Source organism: Nycticebus coucang, chromosome 2 (assembly GCF_027406575.1).
Source record: "Nycticebus coucang isolate mNycCou1 chromosome 2, mNycCou1.pri, whole genome shotgun sequence".
NCBI classification, from domain to species: Eukaryota; Metazoa; Chordata; class Mammalia; order Primates; family Lorisidae; genus Nycticebus; species Nycticebus coucang.
The window spans coordinates 175,079,781-175,098,091 of NC_069781.1; the positions used below are offsets into that span (position 1 = coordinate 175,079,781).

Below are 18,311 nucleotides of genomic sequence, written 5' to 3' on the forward strand. Positions count from 1 at the left end.
GACACAGAGGTTGGCACAGAGGAAGGACGATATGAAGAGACACAGGGAGCAGATGGCCAGGTACAAGCACAGGAGAGATGCCTGGGACAGACCCTTTCCAAACCTTCACTTTGGACTCTGAGCCTTCAGAACTGTGAGAAAAGAAATTTCTGATGTTTAAGCCACCCTGTCTTAGAAATTTGTTACAGAAGCCCCTACAAAACCAATATAAGGACTGACCATCTGGAGATGCCTGTGAGCTATGCTTTGGGTCAGCTGAGTTTGACGTGTTGCTTTGGGGCAGACAGGTAGAGACCAACACCAAAGTGGTGGCCAGAGACGTGGGGCCAGAATGCACCGGGCAGCCTGGGATTAGCAATTAACATAAGCTCATCGTCCCTGACACTTTTGGCATCTATAAAATAATGGGACTAGTACATAAAGGAAATTTGAAAAATAGTTGATAGAGGAAATGTCATGTTTGCCTAAGGACAGAGGACAGAATAGAACTACAAGGACATTAGGACTAATTCTAATTCCCCATCCCAGTACTCAGACGGGTAGGTCAAGCCCTTTAGACACAGAGATGTAACGAGGGCTTATCTGAAGCCAGTGGAGTTTAGAAAATTGCTCCATTGGTTGGTGAGATTTCCACTCACTAGGGATGATAGTTCCCTCTTTGTTCTTTAAAATCTGGGAGAAAAAAATTAAACATCAAAGTTATTCTAATAACAGAGAACGATAGCCTGTCAAGTTCATGTCCACGTTCTGAAACACTGACCTTCAAGGGAGTATGTCAGTAGCATGTCTATTTCAGGTAGGAGCTTTAAAGTCTTCTTAGCTTCAAATGTCAAAATAAACAAGCAGCATAAGAGAAAATGGCAATCACTGGAAGCCAGGAGACGTTACCTTGAAGTCTAGAACTATCTCTGAAAAACCAGGTGACCTTAACCTTTCTGGGTCTCCTTTCCCTCATCTCTAAACAACAATGGGGAAGGGGTAATTGGATGATCTTCCGACTCTGACATTCTCTCAACGTTGCCTTTAATTGCGACCGGTGATAAGATAACATTTCTGCAAATTGACCTGCCAACCTGATTTAGTCTGCCAGCATGAAGGCATGAAAAAAGATAATGGGCAGAAATTAAAATATCGCAGATGATTTTGGTGGAATCATTTCCCTCTTTAAAGTGGCAGATGGGACACTGGAAGGAGACAAGATGTGGTTTTAGAATGCATCTTCATTACCCACAAACTGGGTTTTACTGGAAGGTTTCTGAACGCGTGTGATCACAGTATTTTGTCCAACGACTTAAACTGCCACCACGTTGAAGGAGGCTATGGACGATCACTCCTAACTGCATTTGTGATTTCCCCTGGACCATTAATATTTAAAACTCGTGTTGACCTTTTCTTTGTATGTCTGGACATCTCAGCCCTGAATATAATAAGCTCCTAAGGAGGAGGAGATAATTAGGATTTATTGAGTATCTATTTAGCGCCATGTTTTGTTCCAGGTCCATAACCTCACTGAACATCTCCCTGGAGCAGATACTGTCAGCTGCACCATAGCTTCTTTGCACTCAACTCAACCTGCCGAAGATTGCTTACTAAGGGCTCTGTGTGGCCATGAGAGGACATGTTGCCCATGAGAACAGGACAGATGGGCACAAGAATTCCTACTGCAGAATCAGCACTCAGCAGTATCAGATGGAAATTTGTTGACTGAATACACCAACTTCTTCACCTCTTGGTTAGGATAACTCAGAGGCATGTGATACCCTTGATTTTGGAGTTTCCCAGAGAGGCTGAACTCCATCTGATAGCTGGTGGTCTTGAAGATACACTCTTTACCGGATGTCTTCTTTTTCTGTCTTTTTTTTTTTTTCCCCCACCTCTGGAACCAGGTCTTATTCTGTTGTCTGAGCCAGAGTGCCGTTGCATCATCGTAGCTTATAGCAACCTCAAACTCTCAGGGTCAAGTGATCCTCCTGCCTCAACCTCCTAAGTAGCTGGGACCACAGGCATACTGGGCTTATCCAATTTTGTTCTGTTTCATTGTTTTTTGTAGAGCTGGGGTCTTGCTATATTGCTCAGGCTGGTCTCAAACTCTTAGCCTCAACAATCCTCTCTCCTCAGCCTTTCAAATGGCTAGGATTATAGGTGTGAACTTCCTGGCCTTTTTCTGTCTTAATACCATGGTATTTCCTGAGATCATCTCCCAAATAAAGTACTTACATTCAAATTTCTATCTCAAGGTCCTTGTCTAAACTAAGACATCCTCTAAGATCCTTATGGAGTAGGTAATGTTATTGCCAGTTTATAGCTCAGTGTGGTTAAATAATATTTAAGTCTTGGTGCTAGGGTTGATGACTTCCATTCCCTTTTGCCTACACCAGTTGTTCTCATCCAAGGGAGGTTTTATTTCCTGGGGGTCATTTTTGACCTGCAGGATGGTCACACTGAAGGGTGGTATCTAGTAGGTGGAGACCAGAAATGCTGGTAACATCTTAGAATGCACAGCTCAGCCCTCTACAACAAAGACACATCCAACCCAGCCTATTCAATAGTGCCAACTGAGCAATCCTGCTCCACACCCAGCGAGACTGGTTGTTGAAGGGTGGCTCTCATGGTGACTTGTCATTGTCTTTCACGTCCAGGGCCAAGCTGTGGCTCAGCTGTGTTCCACTGTCCCCAACGTGACTGTCTTCGGAACAGCTTCTACTTTCAAGCACGAAGCTATCAAAGACTCCGTGACCCACCTCTTTGACAGAAATGCAGATTACGTGCAAGAAGTGAAAAGGTGAGTGGTCCGCTCAGCAGAACATCAGGCTGGCCCCTTGCTTTTCTCTCAAAGAACGGAAGCATTCCTTCAGAGCAGGGATAACAATAATAATAGTCATAGTAATGAGAGCAAACATATACAGGGGGCTTAACATGACTAGCTTTGTGCTGACCGCTTCCCATGTATTAGCTCATTTAATCCTCTTAACACCTCTATTATTGTCCCCAGTGAACAAAGCCATTGAGTAACATGCAAAGCTAATGTATTAAAGTTACGCTGGTTGCTGTTAGACTGTCTGAAGCCGGAGAGGTTTAGTTCTCATCCATTCCTGGGACAGCCCAAGGTGGATGTTTGGTGCATGGTCTTCCATAAGGACATTCAAGGACTTTGCGTCTTGTGCCTCTACCCTTGTCCTTTGGTCTTATGGTCCTTTGCTTCTGGCTGGCAGATAGGGAGAGAGCACGGGAGGGTCAGGAATAGGGGACTATTGGGGGGGTGTCCCAAAAGAACAGCCACCTTCTCGTATTCTAGTGCTAGTAGTCAGGTCCTTGGCCACGTCTTCCTGGAAGTGAACTGGGAAATGTCAAGCTGGGCCCCCAGGTGGGCATGGCACAGGTTGGAAAGGTGTCCAACCAGGCATTCTGAAATTGGAGCCCACGCCGTTGCTATACAGATAGTGCCTCTCTAAAGAATGAAGCATGAGCCAAAGTTCCCCAAGGAAGAAGGGGTCTGGAAGGGGGGTGCTCGAGGAAGGGACTGTCAAGTGCACACATTCTGAGGTGCCTCAGATGCTGAGAGAACTGCCAGAAAGCTCAACAGGGCCCAAGTCCAGAAACGTCTGGCTGTCTGCTCTAAGTGCAGACATTGGCACAGAGGCACCTCGGGCGGTGAGGGAAACAAGGACATGAGATGAAGCTGGGCAGGAGACGAGGCTCAGACAGCATCTCATGGAGACCACACACACCCAGCTAGGAAACACAGATTCCAACCTGGGTGTGACCAAGAGTCACCAAAGGATCAAAGTGGTGGACGTGGGTTTTGAATAATCACTGGTGGTGTGGAGAGAGTGGAAGGAGGGGGAAGCCGGAACTGGGAGGCCAGTTGGGCTGCAGCCACCTGGAAAATGCTGGTTTACAGTCTGGGACCCTGAAGCTGTTGATCATGGACGTGTGCATGTCAATACAAGGAGTCAGGTGGCAAGTCCAAGCCACCGCCAGGGCTCCAGATGATTTGAGGGTCTGACCCAGCTACTGCTCAGGGGTCCGGGCTTGTCCCTGGGGTCCACTACGTTCACTGTTCCTGGGGAGACCCAGAAGTGACTCAGCGCCCCTGTTTCCGCATTTTCATTTTCCAGAGCTAAATTGTAAAGTGCAAACCTATTAAGTTGCCCGGAGGCATCACAATAAAGAAACAATTTTCTCCAAATCACAGATGAAGGTGGAGAATGGAAAGATGAGGGAGTGGCAGGGCTGCTGTGGAGGTGACAGCTTGAGAGAAGATTGGGTGAAATTTGTCAAACTTCTTGGAAAGAAGAGTCTTCTGGTGGTCTGAATTTTCACAATCGTTTCAAAACTGAGAATGTGCAGATTCGCGTATATTTTAAGTTGTGCCAGTAGTTCCAGAGGATATGAAAGGAGCGCTTTAGAGCTAGAGAGAAGTTCCCCTGTTTCTTCTCAGATGCAGGCTGATTCTGAAGCCACTCACCCAGTCCCATGCCTCTCAGGTAGTTCTTCCTGCTTTTAACTCAAATCTCTCAATCTGTGGTCTGGAAAATGAACTACCATTATCCCTTCAGTAATCCTTTCTTTCACCCCCTCAGGGGCTATTTTTGCAAGCATCCTTTCATTTATTCCCAACCCACCTGCTTGATAAACACATGCTGAGTGTGCAGGGCTGGGGACTGTGCGGGGGATGGGGAGATCCGGCCGTGGGGACCCCTGAGAGTCACTGTCCTCACAGAGCTTAGAGTCTAATTGGAGGGGAGGAGACAAAAATAAAACTGTAACAAGAATTCACTAACTCACACTTCTGATATGTGCTCTGGTGCCGAAACACAAGGTGAACATTTGCCATTGGGGAAATCAGAAACGTGGTGAATCACAGGGTAGGATTTTGAGAGTTGAGGGATAAGAGGTGGCCAGGGAAGAGGTGGCCAGGAAGGTGGCCATTTCCGAGTAGGGAGAATGCACATGCTCAGGTCCCAGGTCAGGATAAGCTTGGTAAAGCTGAGAATTAAAAGGAGACCAGTGCAGCTAGAAGTGGAAGGTTGTGGGGGGTGGGAAGAGAAAGGGATCAGGGAGACGGCAGCTTTTCTGAAAAAACGAGGGCCCAGCACCAGGGAGTTCCTTCTGCCCCCTTTCCTGGGCAGCCACTCCATCCCCTCATCACCTCCCTGCCCTGAACCAGCGATTTCTGCCATGTCATAAGAGAATAAGACAGTAGCCTCTGAGACCCACCTCACCACCACCTCCCTTCCATGGTTCTTCCAACGGCTACCGTGTTCTTAAGCAGAGACCCTGGGCTGAGAATAAAAATAACAGAGAAGCCACGGATGTGTTCACATATACGTCCCAGCCATCCTACCCCTGGGAAATAATCCAGAAGAAGAGAAAAGCTACAGTACAAAGTTTCCCACTGCGTAGCCGACTGCCGCTTCCCCCTCCCTGTGAGGGCTCCCCAAAAGCGTCGGCCGCAGCATGATTTACAGCGTCCTCTGCAACGGTGGAAATTCAGAACCAGCCTCCACCATCAACGGAAGGGAGACGTTCAGTAGATTATGCTACACCCACACTCGTGAGTGTTGTGCATCCCTTAAAAAAAAAGATAATGATGAAGACTGTCACAAAATGAAAAAGTGCCCACGGTAGCATATTGAGTGAGAAAAGAGGAATGCCAAATTCCATCTACACTGTGATCGCAGTTTTGTACAAATTCTTGGCACCTAGAGATATAAAGTGAAAGGGAAGGAAAAATAGCCGCCTGTTAAAATGCAACAGGGGAGTGAGCGCTGTTTGATTTTTGATCCAGATATTGTTACCCTATTATGTGGATGATGAATTAAAAGACAAATAAGATTTGAGATGAAAACTCTCTTGTAAACCAGTCCATCAGTAAGCCTCTTTTGAACGCATGCTCAGTCTTGAGCCAGGTGTTATAAAGGGAATAGAGACAAAAAAAAAATTGGTGATACAGATCTAACGTTTACATAGTTACCTCCTCTCTGCCGGGGAGGAGAGAGAGGACTACGAGAGAAACCAAGCAAAAGAACTAGAAACCTTAAATCGTGTGTACTTGACTGTTAGGGTTTAGAAAAAGAGAAAAGAGAAAGATCAGAGACAGCGTGTCAAAGCGGATAGCCCCTCGGGTGGCTCTTCAAGGATTGGAATGATTTCTGTCATCGATAGAGGTGGAAAAGAGCTCCAGACAGTGGGGAGTCTTGGCCAGAGTGAGGCGGGTAATAAGAGCCATGCTTTGTCAGCCTCCCGCCACCCGCTAAGAGTTCCATTAGATCCTCTTACGTGTACCTTGGACAATACCGCAAGTACTGATAAAGCTATTGAAACTTAGGTCCAGATTTGGCCTCAGAGGTATGTGATTCTATCAACTTTTTAGTCTGCTAAACTCCTCTTGGGTTAAATACGGAAGGCGACAAATAGAATGGCTGGGTGGGTGCTGTCATGAAGTTGACAAACTGTTACGTTAAACCACTGCAAATCAAGAACCATCCAAGTTATTGAAGCTACAAATGGACAACAGAGACGCGGTGGAAAGTGCAACCAGCATATTAGTAAAGAAAGGGTCCAACTTAGTTGAGAAAGTTCAATAAGTAATTGCAAGACTCATTAGGGTTAGCACCTGGTGGGGAAGTACAGGGACTGGGGACCACAGTTGAGCACCGTCTAAATGGAAGCCCAGAGTATAGGCAGAAACATCCCACTTTCAGGCCGTGTGCATTTCATGAAGTAACATAGATACTGTCTTTATTTTTCAGAGGTGGAGCCCAGGTGCACCTTGGTGTCACACAGATACATGCGGCAGATACTCTGCTGCTCCCAGAGCTGGGGGTCTTTCCCACACCTACTCTCACGAGGGCAGTGGGGGTGGCTCCCCCAGGCCAGGGAGGAAGGCAGCCTGCCCATATCAAAGCACGTGACAGTGTCAGAGGCTGGGATGGTAGCAAAGGGTGAGAGCAGAGCTTCTCCACCTCAGCATTTTGGGGGATCATTCTGTTGTGAGGCGCGCCCTGGGGGATGTTTAGCAGCACCCTGGTCTCTGCCCATTGGATGCCAGTGGCACCTTGTGTCCCCCAAGTTATGACAATACAAAATGACCCTGTTAAGAACCACTGGGCTAGACTGATGAGGCTCTGAAAGCCCTTAAAGGGAGTTAAAACCGGGTTATGTCAGAAATGTAGGTTCCTTTGTGGATTTGAAGCAGCTAAGAGCTGTTAAGAAAGCCATATGTATCTATGTGACACTTACGTGAACACCTGAGCTGGCTGCAGTGCACAGGATGAGTGGAGGCAGGACCCCCAGAGGCAGGGGAGCTGGCGTCGAGGGGGTAAGGGAGAGGTGCAGGACTAATAATTAGGAAACAGACCACAAGAGGAGACCAAGATCACTTTTCCTTGTTGTGGTCATCAAACAACAGTCACTGATAGCCATAATCACTTCCTTTAGTCAAGACAAGTAGTGTGGGAGTAAGACCTCCAGGTGACCCACACAACGGACCCAGGAAAGTGGGGACTGGATCCTAGGTGAGTCAAAAGCCACCCACATTGAATGATTTGGCTCTGAAAGCTGGAGACAGAGATGAGACACAGGCCCAGTTGAAGGAAGAAGGACTCCAACTGTTCCCATCCCTCTGTGAGAGGCCTATTGTGTGCCAGGCATTCTTTAGCCTTCTGTGAGAAGCCTACTATGCCAGGCACTGTGCCCAGCCCTCTGTAAAAGACCTACTGTGTGCCAGGCACTGTTTAGCCCTCTGTGAGAAACCTACTATGTGCCAGGCACTGTGCCCAGCCGTCTGGGAGGGGCCTACTGTGTGCCAGGCATCATGCTAGGCACTCTGAAATAGTGTCAGTCAGTGAGAGCTAAAGCTGTAGCACAGATGAGGCCTCAGAGAAAGGAGGATTCAGTCTTGGCAAGGTCAAAGGGTTTCACCCCTACTACTCGCTCTATCAGAATCTGCCACCCCCAAGAGAGAGTCTTCCCTGTTCTGTGCAGGTGAGAAGAAGCAAGGCAGCATTCACGATCAAGGGCCAGGGGCTGGGGGCACAGGAAGGGCGGACCATGAAGGCCTTGGATCAGCAACACCAAAATATCTTGCTGCAGAATGCGGCCCAGGGACCCCACAAGCTGGGGCTATTTGTGTTTGCTTTTTAAATCGGCAGAGCTTTATGTGAGCAGGGGAAACACTCATAGGAACAGCTGCATTTGGCCCTCTGTTCCCATCTTCTCTGCTTCTATGTAATTATTATACATATGTGGGCAGGGCGGACACCCCCAGAAATCCTGGGGTGGGGGAGAGATGAGGATGGTCTTTGTGCCTCTGCAGGTGACAGTCATGATTATTTCACTGCCATAGTGCTTTTCTGTGTGAGCATGACCCAGGGGGAAAGCTGGCCCCAGGCTGCTGATGGAACTTGGAACATTTTAAATAGACTGGACTGAGTCAGACTCAGGGCAACTCATTTGCAGGGCTTGTAATGACTGAATGGGGACATGGCACTTCTCCTACCTGAAGAAACATTTCTACCCTCAAACGTAACAGCGTCTTCCTGAGTGGTCTAATAGACATAGTCCAGGCATCTTTACTCTCGGGGCCCCAGGAATGAGATCTGCCTCTCCCCCGCCTCCTCCCTACTTCCACCCCACCACTGACCTTCAAAAACATATGAGGACAGCGGGAGGGAGATGGTTTGTGGTTTCCTTGAGCTCCATACACCTATGTTATCAGCTGTAGGAGTGCTGAGAGAGTGATGTGGGGAAGGAGAGGTGGCCCACATATGAAAGAGACATGCAGTGTCCCCTCCACCCCCAGCAGCCCCCAGTGTTTCTCAGCCCCTGCAGGAGCCTGCAAGGCTTAAACGTGACCATGTTGCTTACCTCGGGGCTGGCCACAGCTCACCCTGTGAAACCCTACTCCACCTCTGGGACTGTCACCTGGTTTCTACATGGGACAGAGCTAACTAAGGCCCTCCCGCTCTCTGTAGTGGGCCCTGAGCTAAGTCACCAAACCTGATTGAGCCTTGGTTTGCTCATCCATCAAATGGGGAGAAGAGTGGCCCTTTAGTCACAGGGTTGGCATGAATAAGAGGACACTTAGTTCTCAGCACTATGCCCTGGACACAGGAGGGGTCACAACTGTGAGGTACCCTCTCCTAGGAAGGTCATGGTCATCAAGCCTCAGCCCCAGTGGCCTCTGGGCTGCTGGCTCCACCCACCCTGAAGGCTACATGGATTGCCAGTTGGGTTCTGTGCCCATTTCCCAGCCAGAAGGCCCTCTTTAAATCAGGCAGTTCCAAAAAAAAAACCCCAAAATGGTAATAAGAGCTGCCATGGACCCAGAGCTTACCATAAGCTGAGCTCTGGGCCTCACCTGCTCAGCTCATTCAAGCTTCCCCCAAACAGCTTCCCAAACAGCTTCCCAAAGTGCAGGCGTTACCACTGTCATCCCGTCCACAGCTGAGAAACTGAGACACAAGGTAGCTCACCTGAGATCACACGGCAAGGAAGCAGCAGAACTAAACGCTTCACAGGCACATTCAACTGGAATGCCTTAGGCCTGGTGCTACACGGTCCTGAGCTGCTCCTCGCCCCCGCCCACCCACCTCCAAGTCCAGCTCTTGGCTGTGACAAGCAGTCAAGGGCTCCTTCTGGAAGGAGGCAGTGCCCAGGACTCCTCATGGCCGTGGCTGGTGGCCCAGAGTCTCTGACTGCTTAGGTGAAGCTGTTACGCAATTCTCCCAGGACGTCTTCCTCCCGTCACCTGGCCAGTTCCTGCTCATGGGTCACTGCTCAGCACAGAGGTCATCTTCTAACCCTCCTGAGTTGCTCTGTTAAAGCAGGGATTTCCCTGTGTCCAGGCTGTCCATGGGCAGATGTCCTCTCTCTTAGCCCACAAGTCCCTGAAGGGTCAGAGCAAGGTCAAACCTCTACCTACATCTTCCCAGCTCTGCACACACAACACCCACTGGAAGTAAACACTCAGTGAATGGCTTTCCAGCAGCTGTGAATTTAGGGTAAATCTGTGGGACTCTGACCTTGGGCCTTTCTTATAAACCGGGGTCTAAAGAACAGCTTGAAAATAGAGACCTTTTGGCCTAGATGTTTGGAATACCCTGATCGAACTCTGGATATGTGTGATTTATTTTAACATGCAATTTAAGCCTGATTTCTTTTTTTTTTTCTTTTTTGAGACAGAACCTCAAGCTGTCACCCCGGGTAGAGTGCCATGGCATCACAGCTCACAGCAACCTCCAACTCCTGGGCATAAGCGATTCTCTTGCCTCAGCCTCCCTAGTAGCTGGGACTACAGGCGCCCATCACAACGCCTGGCTATTTTTTGGTTGCAGCCATCATTGTTGTTTGGCGGGCCCAGGCTGGATTCGAACCCGCCAGCTCAGGTGTATGTGGCTGGTGCCTTAGCCGCTTGAGCCACAGGCTCCAAGCTGCCTGATTTCTTCAAAGACTAACCTGACTGCTCCCCAGAGCTGTTCGCTAATGCGATGCTTCCGTAGTTACACTAGCCTGGATGTTTATTGAGTCTTAAATTCAGAGTGGTGAAAAGCCAGCTTTGGAGTTAAACTAGACCTAGGTTTGAATTCCAGCTGTTAACATGAGCTTAGGCCAAGCGGCTGCATCTGTAAGCCTCACTTTCTTCATCAAAAAAGTCGAGTTTCAATGCTTGCCCCATAGGCTTGTTATAAGGATTAATTATGAAATGGCTGGTATATAGCAGAGGCCTGAAGTGTGAGTTTCCTTTGCAAAGAAACAAACAAACATCTACAGACTTGGAATACCAGGACTTAAAAGGCTCCCTTCATTCTCTTTTGTTCATTATCTGTTCATTTAATTATTCATACATTCATTCAGTCAATCATATTTGTTGGGAACCAATTCCTTGTCCAGCAGGAAGAAAAGGGCTGTGGAAATAAAAATACACCACACAGGTGGCGCCTGTGGCTCAGTTGGTAGGGCATCGGCCTCATATACTGAGGGTGGCGAGTTTGAACCTGGCCCCAGCCAAACTGCAACAAAAAAATAGCCAGACATTGTGGTGGGCACCTGTAGTCCCAGCTACTCAGGAGGCTGAAGCAAGAGAATCGCCTAAGCCCAGGAGTTGGAGGTTGCTGTGAGCTGTGATGCCACAGCACTCTACTTAGGGCGATAAAGTGAGACTGTCTCTACAAAAAAAAAAAAAAAAAATTAAAAAAAATGCACCACAAAAACATGGTCTCTGACTCATGGAGCTTATATTTTGATAGAAGAGACAGTTGATAAGTAAGTAAACATAAGTACTTACAGCCCATGATGGACTAAAAAGTATCTCCAGTATAGACACCAACACAAGAAGGGAACTAAAATAGGGATTAATCGAGGGTGGTTAGTTATAGCTCTTCTGGGGAAGTCACACTGAGTGAGACCTGCAGTGTAAGAAGGAGCAGGCTCCAAAGAGAGCTGGGAAAGGGTTGTTCAGGCAGAGATTATGGCACGTGCAAAGGCCCTGTGGTAGCTGTCAGTGGGAGGTGAAGACAGGGAAGTGGGCAAGGGTTTCTAGGCTGCCTCTTGCTGTGGGCAGGCTCTGTATTTCTATAGGTCAAGGTGGGGCAGCTAATGCAAGATGCAGCTGGCAGTTTGTGGGAAAGAACACAAGTGGAGCAGAGATGTGAGGGACATCAGAGAAGGAATGAAAAGCCAAGGCTGGGCAGGTCCATAGGGTGCATCTGGTGGTAGGCACAGCCTGAATGCAGGTGGGCCTCTCACAGACAAGGGGGAACAGAAGCTCCCTAGTCAGATTAACGTGACTTTGTATCTACACCAAGGAGGAAGGTGGAGAGGGAGGAAAGCCAATCCCTGCCAAACCAGGTGCCCTGTGAAGACAGGGAATGTGTTGGTTTTGTTCACAACTCTATCCCCAGCATCTCAGACAGAGCGGGGACCATAACTCCTGTTCCACAAATACGAATTGTTAACGGAATGACTGTTGGGGGGGGCCTAACCTTTTACATGTCACTTCATCTCATTTTTACCACACAGAAACATACTTGACCTTGACCACAGAGAAAACAAAGATTCAGAGAGGCTGAGTGAGATGGCCGCATGCAAACTCAGACCCTCGGACCCCATGTTCACTTCTCCAGCACAGCCTGGTTCCCAGAACCAGCCACCGAATTCTTATAGTTGTACCCAGGAGAAAATTTGGGCTGCCCTATTTATTTTATTTTATTTTAAATTAATATGAGGGTACAGAAGACGAGGTTACATTGTTTGTGCTTGTTAGGTAGAGTCCAAGTTGTGGTGGGCCCCTCAGCAGGTGTTCCATCTCTCCTTCCACGGTGCCTGTGAGGTCCCTGCCCTCCTCCCCTCTCCCCTTCCTCCCTGCACTTGAATTTAATTGTATTTTTCTGTTGCCTGGGAGTGTATTTGTTCATCTACTGGTTTCACATTAATATTGAGTGCACTGGATACTTGCTTCTCCATTCTCGTGATAATTTCAAAGAAGAATGTTCTCCAACACTAATCTCACAACTTCACCCTCACTTCTTCTCCGCCCATGACTCTTCTGCCTTTCCTTAGTGTTTAAAAGCTCATCTAGATAATCCTGAATACTCTCCCTATTTTAAGGTAAACTGATTAGCAACGTAATTCCACCTGCAACCTTAAATCCCCCTTGCTACGTATTATCGTATTCACAGGTTCTAAGGCTTAGAATGTGGTTTGCAGTCCATTGTTTTGCCCACCACACAGAGGTAGAGAAAGGATCAGAGGAGACCCAGGATTGATTTTAGAGTTTCTTTCTGGGTTACAGTGAATGGTCTTTCACTGGTCAAGAGGGACCATGGGCTGAAAACCAAGACAAAGCCCTGTTGGCTCTGAGAAATGTGGATGTAAACACTACATAACACTACTTTCCTTCGAATTGAGAGAGTGAGGGGAGGGGGGAGGAATGGAAAAACACTTTGTTTCCATTTCTACAGGGTTAATACAGGAGATGTAGCGTATTCATCTATTATTATTCCTGCCCTGTCTCACGCTGCTCCCAGAGCCCTCATGGTTCCTGCTTCTGGTAGTCAAACCATATTATGCATAAAAGAAAATGGATCAGCGGGGTCCCTGATGGGCCACAACATTCAGCCTTGTCTTCTCACCCTTTAGAATCTCTGCTGAAGGCGTGGACATCGTTTTGGACTGTCTCTGTGGGGACAACACTGGCAAAGGGCTCAGTCTTCTCAAACCCCTGGGAACTTACATTTTGTATGGTGAGTGCTAAACAGCTTCAGGGCCGTGGTTGGTGACAGGGACCACTGCCTGCATACCTACAGACAGAGACTCTGAAAAGTGAACAGTGCTGATATGTGGAGGGCAGTGGACTGGGGGATGTTTACTTTTTCAATGTTCTCTATATTGCTATGAGCTGTTTCCAATTATAAAAATAACATGTCATTTCAAATGCGATCCTGGCTTGGCGCCTGTAGCTCAGTGGTTAGGGCGTCGGCCACATACACCAAGGGTAGCAGGTTTGAACCTGGCCCGGGCCAGCTAAACAACAATGACAACTACAACAAAAAATAGCTGGTCATTGTGGTGGGCACCTGTGGTCCCAGCTACTCGGGAGGCTGAGGCAAGAGAATCACTTAAGCCCAGGAGTCTGAGGTTGCTGTGAGCTGTGATGCCTCGGCACTCTACCAAGGGCAGCATAGTGAGACTGTCTCTAAATAAATAAATAACAAATCAAATGCGGTCTAATAGGCCCACCCAATGTGGTCACTAATACAAGTAGAATCACTAAAGGACTTGACCTATGGAAGGTGTGCGGGTGGAAAATAATAACAGCATTCAAACAAGAAGGTGGGGAAGAAAGGCTGGGATCTGGGGGGGTTTAAGGAAGGTTGTATTGGAGATGGGCCTACCGAGCACAGGCTAAGACTCTCCTTCCCTTCAACTGCTCCTGAATATACTGATCAAGACAGAAGCTCCGGGTGGATGGAGCACACGTCCAGTGCTAGCTGCTTCCACATCCACTTCTGTGCTCTTAATTGTTGGGAAGATGCCTGAGAAACAACTGGAAGTCGGTTCCCTGCAGCAAAATGAGACTCCAGAGCCTCCCTTCCCACTCCTGTTTCCTCTCCCCTGTCATAGGCACACAAACTAATTTAAATATTAGTCTCCACAAAGCAAAATAGGCACATAGGAAGCCCCGATGTCACATTCCAAAGCCAAATTATACTGGGAACGTCTGGTGTTTGAAATTCTTAGTACCTCTGTCCCCTGATGGTACGATAGAAAATTGAGCCTTAATTTAAAAAACTGACTTATTGCCTTGCTCCTCAGCTTCTGAAAGCAATATTGGAGGTGTATAAATATCCAGGCATCTTTCTGTCATCATCAGATCATTATATCACAAAGAGTTGAGCTCACCAGCCCTGGGGTAAAGTGATGTCAATCATGGCCACGTATTCGCTTGGAAATGGATCCACAATTTATTATTATTATTGATGACAGAACTTAGGAGAGTTCATGCACATCACAGGGTGTCGGATATGACTAATACGTGAGTCAAATGCAGATGGACAATTTATTCCTCCTTACCATTTACTAGTTCTATTTTTGCCCCAGTTCCATGATATCATTTTGTTGAAATTCGACTTGATCATCTCACAAGCATCTAATTGATCACACTGATTCCTTGGTCACTAATCTGTGAAAGCCTGGTACTGTGACTACCTAGTGGTAGTCACCCCAGAAAAGCAGAAGCAGTGGTTAACAGACTGCTAGTTTACCCTGGCCAAATCACTAAGTTTAATACATGCTAATTTCATTAAGTAAGTGTTCTCTGAGAAGAACTCGTTCCCAAATCCTTGGGGATATGGCAAGAAGGTCATTGAAAAGGCACCAATATAGTACCCGAGTGTTCCCCATACTGCTAAGAGCTTTCTTATCTGGCCCTGCCACCTGAGACACTCAGGCAGACTTTTCTTTCTATACGGGCATCTTAGAGAATCTTTCTCACGTCCACCTCCCGCCTGCCCTCTGAATATGGCTTGTTCTGATGGGCAAAGCTCAGGTTCTCACTGGGCTCAAGCAGCTTTCCCCTTTCTGTGCAGACCTTTTTGGAGCAGACACATCACCCCATTGCCTTGGTTGCTGACCGTATTTTCATTCCATATGCCACCTTCTTACTGCACCCTTCCTGTCCATTTATATTCTGAGCTCCACCTCTCCCACCAGTTGAGTACCCAACCCATGTCAGAGCCCCCAGCCCCTCACTTGCTGGGGAATCAAACTCAGAATCATACACAAGCTTCACTAAGGAGTTTATTTCCCAGTCTCAAAGAGAAAAACCAAGAAGACATTCACCAACTCATCATGCCATTTAAATGTTGGCCTATATCATACTTTTAAGCTCCATTTTCCAAAGTAATGAAACGGTCCATCACCATAAGAAATGTTACCTTCTCTTTGAGCCCAGGGATGCCTAGCTACAATAGTCGCCTTGAAGCCCCACTCCCATTTCCCTCATGTTCCCAAGGCTTGACTCAATTCGTTTTCAAGTTCTTGCCACTTCTGGACAAACAACTGCCATTTTTCAGGTGTAATGAGATGTTGATGTTCATGAGCATTGCTTGATTTGGGAATCTTCCATTTGCAGGCTCTTCCAACATGGTGACTGGGGAAACCAAGAGCTTCTTTAGCTTTGCAAAATCAGTGAGTACCCATGCATGTCCGGTCTCCTGTGGTGGTGCTGTGACCTGCCTGTCATGAACTTCTCCATCAAGACACTGACCTCACCTTCTTTGCCTCCACTTACATCCCTCATTTTCAATAAAGTCACCCTTCTTGCCCTGCTCACTGCACATGGGCAGGAACCAAGACTTGGGCTACTTCTGTCTAAACAAAGCAGAGAGGCAGGAGCATCATTAAACCTCAAGAAAGCTTCATTTTTTTTTTTTTTTTCGCAGTCTTTGGCCGGGGCTGGGCCTGAACCCACCACCTCCAGCATATGGGACCAGTGCCCTACTCCTTTGAGCCACAGGCACTGCCAAGAAAGCTTCGTTTTGATTTCAACAGAGATTGCTTAAGTTTAGTTGTTTTGATCAGTCAAAAATGAACTTAGGCTCCATGAATTTTATTTGCTCCATCTCCCTGAGGGTATCTCCCCCTGAGATTTCTCTACATCCTGTCCCAGTGAGTGGGAAATACAACTCTAATGAGCTCCCAGGGTGATTTGGAGACACAGGCAAGTTTGTGAAGCACTATCTCAGGTGACCGCATTCTGAATGTGGTGGCTACTTCGTTTGCTATTGAGAAGCCGTATCTCTGGGCATTTACGCCCCACAAACTAACTGAGATCTATATCCCCATCTAGATCTATACATGCTGGCATTAAACTAATGTGGACCTGAGCTTTGACTTTTACCCCACCAAAGGGTAAAGGACTTCTGCTTCTTGGGAGTGCCTGTCTGTCTCCCCCTACTCTTAGCCTCCTTTGAACCTGGGTCAGCACTGATTAGTCCATCTTGACAAACATTTCCTGGACACCTGCTATTTGTGGCACTGTGGCAGGCCTTGAACGTCACAGAGAATGAGATCAGTGCATTTTTTGACCCTGTGGGGCTTCTATTCTAACAAGAAAGAAGAACCCCAAATAAGAAAGACGTATTAATCACATGATTGTAAATAACTATCAACACTTTGGAGGGGATAAAAGTAGCGTACTGAACTATATAGAAAACACAGAAAATATAGGGTGGAGTGGAGGCATTTAGAAGAAGTGGTCAGGGAGAACCATGGCTAGGTGGTAGGAGTTAGAATTCATTTTACATGTGAGCGCGGCACTGTGGGGGCTTTACGTGCCCCAAAGTGCCAACTCTAGCTGCTTGCAATTCACCCCAAACCTTCCCTGATCCTGGGATGGGTCATACTCCCCATACTTGTGAGATTAGAATCAAAAGGCCTCTCTTTGCATCTGAGCTTTTAACTCTGGGTCAAGGATCATCTTGACCACAGTATCTACACAGGAGCAAGAATGCAGTCTAATGAAAGATGGTTCTGCAGTGCACCCCCAAAGACAGGCTTTGTCCCATTCCCAGATGCTCTGTGGACGTGGCTATAAATAACATGATGCTCTGGGTAACCACACTGATCCCAAATTATATACAATTATAAAAAGTGTTTCCCTTTCTCCCCCTAAATGCACAATTCCTGCACACAGTGTTAACAAAATAATGGCAGTGAATTCCATTTTCAGTGAAGGTATTCATAAAAGTACAGCCAGGGCAGAGATTGAGATTTCTCCACCAAAACAGAGATGCCCATTACCAGAATGCTTCATAGGAGGAGGTCAAGAGTGATGATGGCCCTTTCAGAGGCCTGGTCAAAAACTAGTTGGTCACTTAGAAGAAAACTGAAGAAAGGGCATATCAAGAAACGGAATGATGACTTAGATGTGTGTGGAAGGTTCTAGAAAAAAAATTATTTTTTTCCAATACATTCAATAAAGGATTAGAAATTAAAGGCATATTGGAATCAGACACGGATTTTTCACTCCGTTATCTTAATTACGTTTCATCTGAGCTGAGCCTTACTCTTTGTAAAACATGCCATTTGCTTTCAGTCCGTGATGAGGATGACCCTAACAGGAAGTTAACATTGACAGAGCAGTCTGCAGATAAAGAGCTCCTCTTAACTCAAAAATGTCCCTTTCAAGTGAAGATGATAATTAAAATGGCTTGTGTTTATAGAGCACCTCATACGTGACAGACACTCTGTAAACGCTTTTGAGACATTAACACATTTCCTCCTCACAACCACCCCCTGAGGTCTGGGGAGGGAACTGTGCACACAGAGGTCACGTGACTTGCCCAAAGTCGCACAGGTGACAGAGGTGGGATTCAACTCTCGGCATTTGGCTCTAGAACTCTCTTACCTACAACTTTGCTGTGATAGTAGGTGTGGTAAGCGTTCATTAAACTGCACTGAGGCATGGAAGACACATTCAGAATCAACTTATTACCCTGTTTCCCCTAAAATAGACAGTGTCTTATTTTAAGGTGTGCTCCCAAAGATGTGCTAGGTCTTATTTTCAGGGGACGTCTTATCTTTCCTGTAAGTAGGTCTTATTTTCGGAGGATGTCTTATTTTCGGGGAAACAGGGTATTTTTCTACCTTTTTCTTTGTGCTAAGAAGCCATGGTCACATGCACGGCTCTCATTCAGCCAGCGCCCAGGCCCTGACCAAATGTACTTCAGGAGAGAATGTCATAGATCAGTGTCACCATTGTTTTCAACCTAGCTTCCCTACTCTGATTTTCCTAATATGAGTTT

At 47.0% G+C, this 18,311-nt stretch overlaps 1 protein-coding gene across 1 annotated transcript in view; it reads left to right on the top strand.

Annotated features, from left to right (window-relative positions):
* Nucleotides 1–18,311, top strand: part of VAT1L (vesicle amine transport 1 like) — a 160,691-nt gene that overhangs the window by 65,469 nt on the left and 76,911 nt on the right. The window contains exons 4-6 of the mRNA XM_053608873.1: nt 2,640–2,782; nt 13,144–13,247; nt 15,638–15,693. Coding sequence (XP_053464848.1) covers nt 2,640–2,782; nt 13,144–13,247; nt 15,638–15,693 — 303 coding nt within the window. The remainder of the gene's footprint in view (nt 1–2,639; nt 2,783–13,143; nt 13,248–15,637; nt 15,694–18,311) is intronic.